Below are 14,118 nucleotides of genomic sequence, written 5' to 3'. Positions count from 1 at the left end.
CACTATAGAGACTAGACACACTATAGAGACACTATAGAGACACTATAGAGACTAGACACACTATAGAGACACTATAGAGACTAGACACACTATAGAGACTAGACACACTATAGAGACTAGACACACTATAGAGACACTATAGAGACTAGACACACTATAGAGACTAGACACACTATAGAGACACTATAGAGACTAGACACACTATAGACACTATAGAGACACTATAGAGACTAGACACACTATAGAGACACTATAGAGACTAGACACACTATAGAGACTAGACACTATAGAGACTAGACACACTATAGAGACACTATGAGAGACGCACACTATAGAGACTAGACACACTATAGAGACACTATAGAGACTAGACACACTATAGAGACTGACACACTATAGAGACACTATGACACACTATAGAACTAGACACACTATAGAGACACTATAGAGACTAGACACACTATAGAGACACTATAGAGACACTATAGAGACTAGACACACTATAGAGACACTATAGAGACTAGACACACTATATAGACACTATAGAGACTAGACACACTATAGAGACTAGACACACTATAGAGACTAGACACACTATAGAGACACTATAGAGACTAGACACACTATAGAGACTAGACCACTATAGAGACACTATAGAGACTAGACACACTATAGAGACTAGACACACTATAGACTAGACACTTAGAGACACTATAGAACGACACTATAGAGACTAGACACACTATAGAGACACTATAGAGACTATACACACTATAGAGACACTATAGAGACTAGACACACTATAGAGACACTATAGAGACTAGACACACTATAGAGACACTATAGAGACTAGACACACATATAGAGACACTATAGAGACTAGACACACTATAGAGACACTATAGAGACTAGACACACTATAGAGACACTATAGACTAACACCTATAGAGACTAGACACACTATAGAGACACTATAGAGACTAGACACACTATAGATACACTATAGAGACTAGACACACTATAGAGACACTATAGAGACTAGACACACTATAGAGACTAGACACACTATAGAGACTAGACACACTATAGAGACTAGACACACTATAGAGACACTATAGAGACTAGACACACTATAGAGACACTATAGAGACTAGACACACTATAGAGACTAGACACACTATAGATACATTATAGAGACTAGACACACTATAGATACACTATAGAGACTAGACACACTATAGAGACACTATAGAGACTAGACACACTATAGAGACACTATAGAGACTAGACACACTATAGAGACACTATAGAGACTAGACACACTATAGAGCACTATAGAGACTAGACACACTATAGAGACACTATAGAGACTAGACACACTATAGAGACACTATAGAGACTAGACACACTATAGAGACTAGACACACTATAGAGACTAGACACACTATAGATACACTATAGAGACTAGACACACTATAGAGACACTATAGAGACTAGACACACTATAGAGACACTATAGAGACTAGACACTATAGAACACTATGGCTACACACTATAGAGACACTTAGACACACTATAGAGACCTATGAACACTATAGACCTAGACACACTATAGATACACTATAGAGACACTATAGAGACTAGACACACTATAGAGACACTATAGAGACTAGACACACTATAGAGACACTATATAGACACTATAGAGACACTATAGAGACTAGACACACTATAGAGACACTATAGAGACTAGACACACTATAGAGACACTATAGAGACTAGACACACTATAGAGACTGGACACTATAGAGACTAGACACACTATAGAGACACTATAGAGACTAGACACACTATAGAGACACTATAGAGACTAGACACACTATAGAGACACTATAGAGACTATACACACTATAGAGACACTATAGAGACTAGACACACTATAGAGACACTATAGAGACTAGACACACTATAGAGACACTATAGAGACTAGACACACTATAGAGACTATAGAGACTAGACACACTATAGAGACACTATAGACTAGACACACTATAGAGACTAGACACACTATAGAGACTAGACACACTATAGAGACACTATAGAGACTAGACACACTATAGAGACACTATAGAGACACTATAGAGACTAGACACACTATAGAGACACTATAGAGACTAGACACACTATAGAGACACTATAGAGACTAGACACACTATAGAGACACTATAGAGACTAGACACACTATAGAGACACTATAGAGACTAGACACACTATAGAGACACTATAGACTAGACACACTATAGAGACACTATAGAGACTAGACACACTATAGAGACACTATAGAGACTAGACACACTATAGATACACTATAGAGACTAGACACACTATAGAGACACTATAGAGACTAGACACACTATAGAGACTAGACACACTATAGAGACTAGACACACTATAGATACACTATAGAGACTAGACACACTATAGATACACTATAGAGACTAGACACACTATAGAGACTAGACACACTAAAGAGACACTATAGAGACTAGACACACTATAGAGACTAGACACACTATAGATACACTATAGAGACTAGACACACTATAGATACACTATAGAGACTAGACACACTATAGAGACTAGACACACTATAGAGACACTATAGAGACACTATAGAGACTAGACACACTATAGAGACTAGACACACTATAGAGACACTATAGAGACTAGACACACTATAGAGACTAGACACACTATAGAGACTATAGAGACTAGACACACTATAGAGACTAGACACACTATAGAGACACTATAGAGACTAGACACACTATAGAGACACTATAGAGACTAGACACACTATAGAGACACTATAGAGACTAGACACACTATAGAGACACTATAGAGACTAGACACACTATAGAGACTAGACACACTATAGAGACACTATAGAGACTAGACACACTATAGAGACACTATAGAGACTAGACACACTATAGAGACACTATAGAGACTAGACACACTATAGAGACACTATAGACTAGACACACTATAGAGACACTATAGAGACTAGACACACTATAGAGACACTATAGAGACTAGACACACTATAGATACACTATAGAGACTAGACACACTATAGAGACACTATAGAGACTAGACACACTATAGAGACTAGACACACTATAGAGACTAGACACACTATAGATACACTATAGAGACTAGACACACTATAGATACACTATAGAGACTAGACACACTATATAGACTAGACACACTAAAGAGACACTATAGAGACTAGACACACTATAGAGACTAGACACACTATAGATACACTATAGAGACTAGACACACTATAGATACACTATAGAGACTAGACACACTATAGAGACTAGACACACTATAGAGACACTATAGAGACACTATAGAGACTAGACACACTATAGAGACTAGACACACTATAGAGACACTATAGAGACTAGACACACTATAGAGACTAGACACACTATAGAGACTATAGAGACTAGACACACTATAGAGACTAGACACACTATAGAGACACTATAGAGACTAGACACACTATAGAGACTAGACACACTATAGAGACACTATAGAGACTAGACACACTATAGAGACACTATAGAGACTAGACACACTATAGAGACACTATAGAGACTAGACACACTATAGAGACACTATAGAGACTAGACACACTATAGAGACTAGACACACTATAGAGACTAGACACACTATAGAGACACTATAGAGACTAGACACACTATAGAGACTAGACACACTATAGAGACACTATAGAGACTAGACACACTATAGAGACTAGACACACTATAGAGACACTATAGAGACTAGACACACTATAGAGACTAGACCCCCATGGAACATGAACCCCACAGTGGAAATAAAACCAATGTTCTAATGTGCCTCTTTATTTAAAGAAAGAAAAAAAACATTTGAGTCACTGATCGTCCCTAGCAACAGGTCAACCGGGCCAGACAAGGGGTTGTTTCCATACCAACAGCTTCAGTCAGTCCCCACTGAGGACAGACGTCAGTTCAACGTCTACGTAGTTTTGATTTACATTTGGTTGAGTTGTCAAAATAACGTGAATTCAACGTCTCTCTCTCTCTCTCTCTCTCTCTCTCTCTCTCTCTCTCTCTCTCTCTCTCTCTCTCTCTCTCTCTCTCTCTCTCTCTCTCTCTCTCTCTCTCTCTCTCTCTCTCTCTCTCTCTCTCTCTCTCTCTCTCTCTCTCTCTCTCTCTCTCTCTCTCTCTCTCTCTCTCTCTCTCTCTCTCTCTCTCTCTCTCTCTCTCTCTCTCTCTCTCTCTCTCTCTCTCTCTCTCTCTCTCTCTCTCTTCTCTGTCTCTCTCTCTCTCTCTCTCTCTCTCTCTCTCTCTCTCTCTCTCTCTCTCTCTCTCTCTCTCTCTCTCTCTCTCTCTCTCTCTCTCTCTCTCTCTGACACACATCATTAAACATGTATACTTTGTACGTATATATTTATATAGACCTATAAATGTACATACATTTATAAAAGGTAACACAACGTACGTACACTCGCTCTCTTCCTTCAGCAACACCATACACACAATGCGACTCTGAGTCCATCTTCGTTTTATGTACACATGCACAGGAACAGACGTCATACATGTACAGATTCTCAGACATACTTCATCATATTGAAAAAGAGTTGGTTCCTATTCAAAAACAACACCAGGTTGCAAGGTTTTTTTCTCTCTTTAAAGCTGTGAAATTAAAACATTTAAAAAAGGAGAAAAAACTGGATAGAGTCCCATATGGCAGCCTATTTCCCATGTAGGGCACTACTTTTGAGTAGATCTCCATGGGTCCTGGTCAAAAGTAGTGCACTATATAGGGAATAGGGTGCCAACCATGGCGTTCATTCACTGCAACATCTCATCTTCCGCCTCGCAGGTCAGTGGTTCATTTGCATAATGTATACAGGTTTTTTAGGATTTTTTTTTAACCTATTTAAAAAAAAAATATGTTTTACTAAACAGCATTTCCTTTTCTTTTTATTATAAAGCAGAAAACCTGTAAAGAGAAAGTGGAGTCTCTACAACACTACAGACAGAGGGTCACCTCATCGGTCTGATCTTCACTGCAGTCAGAGAGTCACCTCATCGGTCTGATCTTCACTGCAGTCAGAGAGTCACCTCATCGGTCTGATCTTCACTGCAGTCAGAGTCACCTCATCGGTCTGATCTTCACTGCAGTCAGAGTCACCTCATCGGTCTGATCTTCACTGCAGTCAGAGAGTCACCTCATCGGTCTGATCTTCACTGCAGTCAGAGAGTCACCTCATCGGTCTGATCTTCACTGCAGTCAGAGGGGTCACCTCATCGGTCTGATTTTCACTGCAGTCAGAGAGTCACCTCATCGGGTCTGATCTTCACTGCAGTCAGAGGGTCACCTCATCGGTCTGATCTTCACTGCAGTCAGAGAGTCACCTCATCGGTCTGATCTTCACTGCAGTCAGAGAGTCACCTCATCGGTCTGATCTTCACTGCAGTCAGAGAGTCACCTCATCGGTCTGATCTTCACTGCAGTCAGAGAGTCACCTCATCGGTCTGATCTTCACTGCAGTCAGAGAGTCACCTCATCGGTCTGATCTTCACTGCTGCATGTGTTCCTATAGAGAGGGTTGTTGACATCAAGCTGTACAGCGCAGGTCAAGGGGTCAGAGAACATACTTACATCCCAGCTCAAGGTACAGCCATAATCAAGGCACAAAGATCTACAAGTAGATTTGTTTTTCTTTCAATAAAGTAGTTGTACAAAATAATATTACATTTTACAGTCTGTACAGGATAAATCAAGAAGCCTTGCACAGTTCAGTACAAAAAAACTATAATAATGACTACATTTCCTCTCTTGCCCCTCCCCCCTTCTGTCATAGACTATGTCCCTCCCCCCCGTCATGGAAGATGTCCCATCCCCCCCTTCTGTCATGGAAGATTCCCCCCCGTCATAGAAGATGTCCCGTCCCCCCGTCATAGAAGATGTCCCGTCCCCCGTCATAGAAGATGTCCCGTCCCCCGTCATAGAAGATGTCCCCCCTCTGTCATAGAATATGTCCCCCCCTCTGTCATAGAAGATGTCCCCCCCTCTGTCATAGAAGATGTCCCCCTCTGTCATAGAAGATGTCCCCCCCGTTATAGAAGATGTCCTCCCCCTCTGTCATAGATGTCTCCCCGTCATAGAAAATGTCCCCCTCATAGAAGATGTCCTCCCCCTCTGTCATAAAAAGATGTCTCCCCCCTCTGTCATAGAAGATGTCCCCCCGTCATAAAAGATGTCCCCCTCTGTCATAAAATATGTCCCCCCCTCTGTCATAAAATATGTCCCCCCCTCTGTCATAGAAGATGCCCCCCCCCCCGTCATAGAAGATGTCCCCCCATCATAGAAGATGTTCCCCCCATCATAGAAGATAAAAGGATGGTTGTTGATCAGTCAGTGTGTTAGTTGTTGTTCCTTTTATGGCCATGTCACGCGAGGCAGAAAGCAGCGACAGAGGCTAAGGTGCAGAGTTCAGTCCCCTTTCATTCTTCATTAGGTCCTTCATGACTTTCCTTTCTCTCGTCCCCCATTCTGTATCAGTCCTTCAAGGCCTCACACAACAGGAGGCCAGAGTCTCTCCATCCCTACCTCCCTTAGTCCACCTGCAACTCGCAACACTATACAGTGTAAAACAGAGTTAGAAATATTGTGATGCTACATTGTGTTTATACTTCTTCAAAAATAAGGTATTAAGCAACCTGATACAAAGTGCATTATCTCTGTCTTCATCGTCTGTCTCTTCCTCCTCCTCTCCCTCTCTCCGTCCGTTATCTAGCTGTCTGTCATGTCAGAGAGGAGAAGTAGAAAGATCGCTCTGATGGGGGGCAGGGGGGGGTTCGGAGGGAGCAGGGGGCGATGCCAGCTCCAACTTGCAGTTGACACACAAACAGACACACGTGCGCTGCCGATACACCGAGGTCTTGTGGGTGTCTCCTCTCAAACACACCACCACCCGCCCAGCTATCCAGTCCAGTCCAGGTCCAACGACAGAACAGGATGTGAGGAGGAGGAGGAGGAGGAGGAGGAAGAGGAGGTTGAGTTAGCCTCAGGAATGACAAATCAAATCATTCAAGAGAGAAAAAGAAAGACATCCAAAAGGTTCCCCTCTCTTCCTTCCTTCCATCCTGTCAGTGAAAAGGATGAAACAGTTTTTCAAAAAGAGGAAAAATAGGATGACAGACTTCAGTAGTACTTCCTAGAAGGGGCGGGGCTGGGTTTTGGGTTGAGGATGCAGAATGGTTGAATAAAACCCCAGAAGGCTTGATGGAGCTGTGTGTGTTTGTGTGTGTGTGTCTGTACTGTGTGTGTGTGTGTGTGTGTGTCTGTACTGTGTGTGTGTGTGTGTGTGTCTGTACTGTGTGTGTGTGTGTGTGTGTGTGTGTGTGTGTGTGTGTGTGTGTGTGTGTGTGAGTCCATCCCATCACAAGAGTTCGTACTGCCGCAGGTGCATCCTCTGAATGATATCTCGACAGTCGTTGAAGACTCTCCTGATGTTCTCCGTGTCCACAGCACAGGTGAAGTGAGGGTAGCAGTAATGTCTGCCATCTCCACTGGCTGTGCTGATCCTCTGGGGAGGGGAGGGAGAGGGGGTGAGGGACATGTTAGATTAGGGTAGGGTTATCCACAGTTTTAAAAACAGCTATTAAAAAATGGACTTTAAAGCTACAGTGTACAGCTACTGTGTAGCCATTTTTGTAGTTTTTCAAATCCCAGACTATAGCTTTAAAACAGACATTTCAATATGAATATTGAATCCTTACCAGGAACTCGTCTCGGATGAAAAACTTGGCTCTGGTCACTTTTGGGTCTTCACCAGGTTCAGGAGTTGCTGTAGAACAGAGAGATGGACAGAAACACACTTCAGGTTCAACTGCCTGAAGAGCGACACTATCAGAGTGACAATGTTCTGTTTCAATAGGAACATTGGCTCAATAGCACCCCCCGAGATGTTGTGTAGGATGTCTGCTTTGTGTGGTACTGGGGGTCTTGAAGAACAACTTCATTGATTTGAGCAGTGCTCTATTGATTTGAGCATGCTCTATTGATTTGAGCAGTGCTCTATTGATTTGAGCAGCGCTCTATTGATTTGAGCAGCGCTCTATTGATTTGAGCAGCGCTCTATTGATTTGAGCAGCGCTCTATTGATTTGAGCAGTGCTCTATTGATTTGAGCAGTGCTCTATTCAACAGGGGATACGGCGTTGGCACATATGTGCAGTGCAGTGCCTTCCTTCACCTGGTAATGGTGTGGGAGTGTAGTAGACTACCTACCTTCATTTGGTATGGTGTAGCGAGCATATTCAGGGAAGTAGTCTTCAATTTTGGATTTTCCAGCTAACACTTTCTCAGCCAACATGTCCTGCTTGTTCAGAAATAATATGACCGATATGGTGCGTAACCACCTGGAGGAAAACACACAGACGTCATTAGAATACAGCATACGGCAGGTTCACTATAGGTTGGTTGTTAGAACATGTTGCAGGGTAGTGGGTTCAGTTCCCGGGACCACCCCATACGTGAAAAATGCACGCATGACTGTAAGTCGCTTTGGATAAAAAAAGTGTCTGATAAATGGCATATTATTATTATATATTATAGCTCTAGCGTAAAGAGTTGACTGTGTTAGATTGACGGGCATATTCCAATAGTCTCGTTCTAGCGTAGAGAGTTAACATTTTTGTCATTTAGCAGACGCTCTTATCCAGAGCGACTTACAGTATTGAGCGCATACATTTTTTCGTACTGGTCCCCCCCCTTCCCCCGTGGGAATCAAACCCACAACCCTGGCGTTGCAAGCCCCATGCTCTACCAACTGAGCAACACAGGACCCAGAGTTGATTGTGTTAGATTTATGGGCAATATTCAACAGTCTAGTTCTAGTAACCTTCTGTTATTCTGTAGATTCTAAATTGTTCTGCATGGTTGAAATGTTGGCCTTACCGTTAATCAGAAGGGAACACCTTGTACACACCATAGAATTAGAATCACACAGAGTCCAGAACTTCCTCCTTCTACACTCAATATGACCGCTGGTCCGGTCCACCCATCACAAAATGGTGGCTTAAATAGGAATGTCGGCTCTACTGATTCAAGTACTATGACATATACAGCCAGTCTTCTATGGAGTATATTCAGGGTTCTAAACAGACCTGTTATTCCAGATACTGCGGAAGAGGTCCAGGGCTAGAGGGTTATATGTAGATATAGTTCTAAACAGACCTGTTATTCCAGATACTGCGGAAGAGGTCCAGGGTTAGGACGGTTATATGTAGATATAGTTCTAAACAGACCTGTTATTCCAGATACTGCGGAAGAGGTCCAGGGTTATATGTAGATATAGTTCTAAACAGACCTGTTATTCCAGATACTGCGGAAGAGGTCCAGGGCTAGAGGGTTATATGTAGATATAGTTCTAAACAGACCTGTTATTCCAGATACTGCGGGAAGAGGTCCAGGGCTAGAGGGTTATATGTAGATATAGTTCTAAACAGACCTGTTATTCCAGATACTGCGGAAGAGGTCCAGGGTTATATGTAGATATAGTTCTAAACAGACCTGTTATTCCAGATACTGCGGAAGAGGTCCAGGGCTAGAGGGTTATATGTAGATATAGTTCTAAACAGACCTGTTATTCCAGATACTGCGGAAGAGGTCCAGGGCTTCCCGTAGCCTGTTGGTGTTGTTGTCCTCCCTTATGACCATGTTGTAGCTGCTGCTGGCAACCACAAAGATGATAGCAGTCACATCTACACAGAGGAGAGGAGGAGTTAAGATGATAGCAGTCACATCTACACAGAGGAGAGGAGGAGTTAAGATGATAGCAGTCACATCTACACAGAGGAGAGGAGGAGTTAAGATGATAGCAGTCACATCTACACAGAGGAGAGGAGGAGTTAAGAAGATGATAGCAGTCACATCTACACAGAGGAGAGGAGGAGTTAAGAAGATGATAGCAGTCACATCTACACAGAGGAGAGGAGGAGTTAAGAAGATGATAGCAGTCACTTCTAGAGGAGAGGAGAGGAGAGTTTGGAAGATGATAGCAGTCACTTCTAGAGGAGAGGAGAGGAGAGTTTGGAAGATGATAGCAGTCACTTCTAGAGGAGATGATAGGATATGAGAGGATAGGAGGGGAGAGTTTAGAAGATGATAGCAGCCACATTGATAGGAGGGGAGAGAGGGGTTAGAAGATCAGACACACCAACTGTCTGATCAGGTCACTTTTCTAGTTAGGGAGAAAACATCCAACTCACCATTAAAGCATTGGATCCATTTTCTCCTCTCATCTCTCTGGCCACCTACATCAAACATACTGGGAGAGAAGAGAGAGAGAGAGGTCACACAACTACATCAAACATACTGGGAGAGGAGACAACAACATCATGTAACACTGGGGTGGCTGGATGACTGCTCACTGGGAGACTGTCTAGCTGGGAGACTGACTAGCTGGGAGACTGACTAGCTGGGAGACTGACTAGCTGGGAGACTGACTAGCTGGGAGACTGTCTAGCTGGGAGACTGACTGGCTGGCTGGGTGGGTGACTGACTGACTAGCTGGGAGACTGTCTAGCTGGGAGACTGACTAGCTGGGAGACTGACTGGCTGGGAAACTGACTGGCTGGGAGACTGTCTAGCTGGATGACTGACTGGCTGGGAGACTGACTGGCTGGGAGACTGACTGGCTGGGAGACTGACTGGCTGGGAGACTGACTGGCTGGGAGACTGACTAGCTGGGAGACTGTCTAGCTGGGAGACTGACTGGCTGGCTGGGTGGGTGACTGACTGACTAGCTGGGAGACTGTCTAGCTGGGAGACTGACTAGCTGGGAGACTGACTGGCTGGGAGACTGACTGGCTGGGAGACTGACTGGCTGGGAGACTGACTGGCTGGGAGACTGTCTAGCTGGGAGACTGACTAGCTGGGAGACTGACTGGCTGGATGACTGACTGGCTGGGAGACTGACTAGCTGGGAGACTGACTGGCTGGATGACTGACTGGCTGGGAGACTGACTAGCTGGGAGACTGACTGGCTGGGAGACTGACTGGCTGGGAGACTGACTAGCTGGGAGACTGTCTAGCTGGGAGACTGACTAGCTGGGAGACTGACTAGCTGGGATACTGACTAGCTGGGAGACTGACTAGCTGGGAGACTGTCTAGCTGGGAGACTGACTAGCTGGGAGACTGACTAGCTGGGGAGACTGACTGGCTGGGAGACTGACTGGCTGGGAGACTGACTAGCTGGGAGACTGACTAGCTGGGAGACTGACTAGCTGGGAGACTGACTAGCTGGGAGACTGACTGGCTGGGGAGACTGACTGGCTGGGGAGACTGACTGGCTGGGGAGACTGACTGGCTGGATGACTGACTGGCTGGGAGACTGACTGGCTGGGAGACTGACTGGCTGGGAGACTGACTAGCTGGGAGACTGACTAGCTGGATGACTGACTGGCTGGGAGACTGACTGGCTGGGAGACTGACTAGCTGGGAGACTGATTAGCTGGGAGACTGACTAGCTGGGAGACTGACTGGCTGGGAGACTGACTGGCTGGGAGACTGACTGGCTGGGAGACTGACTAGCTGGGAGACTGACTAGCTGGGAGACTGACTAGCTGGGAGACTGACTGGCTGGGAGACTGACTGGCTGGGAGACTGACTGGCTGGGAGACTGTCTAGCTGGGTGACTGACTGGCTGGATGACTGACTGGCTGGGAGACTGACTAGCTGGGAGACTGACTAGCTGGGAGACAGACTAGCTGGGAGACAGACTAGCTGGGAGACAGACTGGCTGGGAGACTGACTGGCTGGGAGACTGACTAGCTGGGAGACTGACTAGCTGGGAGACTGACTAGCTGGGAGACTGTCTAGCTGGGTGACTGACTGGCTGGGAGACTGACTGGCTGGGAGACTGTCTAGCTGGGTGACTGACTGGATGGATGACTGACTGGCTGGCTGGGTGACTGACTGACTGACTGGGAGACTGTCTAGCTGGGTGACTGACTGGCTGGGAGACTGACTAGCTGGGAGACTGACTAGCTGGGAGACTGACTGGCTGGATGACTGACTGGCTGGGAGACTGTCTAGCTGGGAGACTGTCTAGCTGGGAGACTGACTGGCTGGGAGACTGACTGGCTGGGAGACTGACTAGCTGGGAGACTGTCTAGCTGGGAGACTGACTAGCTGGGAGACTGTCTAGCTGGGAGACTGACTGGCTGGGAGACTGACTGGCTGGGAGACTGACTAGCTGGGAGACTGTCTAGCTGGCTGGGTGACTGACTGACTGACTGGCTGGGTGACTGACTGACTGACTGGCTGGGTGACTGACTGACTGACTGGCTGGGTGACTGACTGACTGGCTGACCGACTGACTGGCTGGGTGACTGACCGACTGGCTGACTGACTGACTGGCTGGGTGACTGACTGGGCTGGCTGGGTGACCGACTGACTGGCTGGGTGACTGACTGACTGGCTGACTGACTGACTGGCTGGGTGACTGACTGACTGGCTGACTGACTGACTGGCTGACTGACTGGCTGACTGACTGGCTGGGAGACTGACTGGCTGGATGACTGACTGGCTGGGGAGACTGACTAGCTGGGAGACTGTCTAGCTGGGAGACTGTCTAGCTGGGAGACTGACTAGCTGGGAGACTGACTAGCTGGGAGACTGACTAGCTGGGAGACTGACTGGATGACTGACTAGCTGGGAGACTGACTGGCTGGCTGGGTGACTGACTGACTGGCTGACTGACTGGCTGGCTGGCTGACTGGCTGGCTGGCTGGCTGGCCTGGCTGGGTGGGTGACTGACTGACTGGCTGGGTGACTGACTGACTGGCTGACTGACTGACTGGCTGGGTGACTGACTGACTGACTGACTGACTGGCTGGGAGACCGACTGGCTGGGAGACTGACTGGCTGGATGACTGACTGGCTGGAGACTGACTAGCTGGGAGACTGACTAGCTGGGAGACTGACTAGCTGGGAGACTGACTGGCTGGGTGACTGGGTGGGTGACTGACTAGCTGGGAGACTGACTAGCTGGGAGACTGACTAGCTGGGAGACTGACTGGCTGGGAGACTGACTAGCTGGGAGACTGACTGGCTGGGAGACTGACTGGCTGGATGACTGCTCACTGGGAGACTGTCCAGCTGGGAGACTGTCTAGCTGGGAGACTGACTAGCTGGGAGACTGACTGGCTGGATGACTGACTGGCTGGGAGACTGACTGGCTGGGAGACTGACTGGCTGGGAGACTGACTAGCTGGGAGACTGACTAGCTGGGAGACTGACTAGCTGGGAGACTGACTAGCTGGGAGACTGACTGGCTGGGAGACTGACTGGCTGGGGAGACTGTCTATTTTGGTGACTGACTGGCTGGGAGACTGACTAGCTGGGAGACTGACTAGCTGGGAGACTGACTGGCTGGGAGACTGACTAGCTGGGAGACTGACTGGCTGGGTGACTGACTGGCTGGATGACTGACTGGCTGGCTGGGAGACTGTCTAGCTGGGAGACTGACTAGCTGGGAGACTGACTGGCTGGGAGACTGACTGGCTGGGAGACTGACTGGCTGGGAGACTGACTAGCTGGGAGACTGACTAGTTGGGAGACTGACTAGCTGGGAGACTGACTAGCTGGGAGACTGACTAGCTGGGAGACTGTCTAGCTGGGAGACTGTCTAGCTGGGTGACTGACTGGCTGGATGACTGACTGGCTGGCTGGGTGACTGACTGACTGACTGGGAGACTGTCTAGCTGGGTGACTGACTGGCTGGGAGACTGACTGGCTGGGAGACTGACTAGCTGGGAGACTGACTGGATGACTGACTAGCTGGGGAGACTGACTGGCTGGCTGGGTGACTACCGACTGACTGGCTGGGTGACTGACTGACTGACTGGCTGACTGACTGGCTGGCTGGGTGGCTGGCTGGGTGGGTGACTGACTGACTGGCTGGGTGACTGACAGACTGACTTGCTGGGTGACTGACCTGGCTGACTGGCTGGCAACTGACTGACTGCGACTGACCCAACT

The 14,118-nt window shown here is 46.7% G+C and overlaps 1 protein-coding gene and 1 long non-coding RNA gene across 2 annotated transcripts in view; both read right to left on the bottom strand.

Annotated features, from left to right (window-relative positions):
• Positions 1-4,606: 4,606 nt before the first annotated feature.
• LOC121581393 lies at positions 4,607-5,357 on the bottom strand. The gene is made up of 2 exons (XR_006003189.2): positions 5,257-5,357; positions 4,607-5,112 (listed from the first exon to the last, which is right to left on the bottom strand). It is a non-coding gene; the product is annotated as an uncharacterized LOC121581393 (long non-coding RNA).
• A 2,070-nt stretch (positions 5,358-7,427) lies between these two features.
• LOC123488439 (guanine nucleotide-binding protein G(s) subunit alpha-like) overlaps positions 7,428-14,118 on the bottom strand; it is a 12,985-nt gene continuing 6,294 nt past the window's right edge. Inside the window, exons 2-6 of the mRNA XM_045219347.1 lie at positions 10,343-10,401; positions 9,715-9,835; positions 8,361-8,491; positions 7,851-7,918; positions 7,428-7,657 (exon numbers count right to left, since the gene is read on the bottom strand). Of these exons, the coding sequence (XP_045075282.1) occupies positions 7,511-7,657; positions 7,851-7,918; positions 8,361-8,491; positions 9,715-9,835; positions 10,343-10,400 (525 nt within the window). The 5' untranslated portion in view covers position 10,401 and the 3' untranslated portion in view covers positions 7,428-7,510. The remainder of the gene's footprint in view (positions 7,658-7,850; positions 7,919-8,360; positions 8,492-9,714; positions 9,836-10,342; positions 10,402-14,118) is intronic.

This window comes from Coregonus clupeaformis, unplaced genomic scaffold (genome assembly GCF_020615455.1).
Source record: "Coregonus clupeaformis isolate EN_2021a unplaced genomic scaffold, ASM2061545v1 scaf2294, whole genome shotgun sequence".
Lineage (NCBI taxonomy): Eukaryota > Metazoa > Chordata > Actinopteri > Salmoniformes > Salmonidae > Coregonus > Coregonus clupeaformis.
The sequence above is the reverse complement of the archived record's forward strand: the minus strand, read 5'-3'. Positions and strand labels throughout refer to the sequence as shown.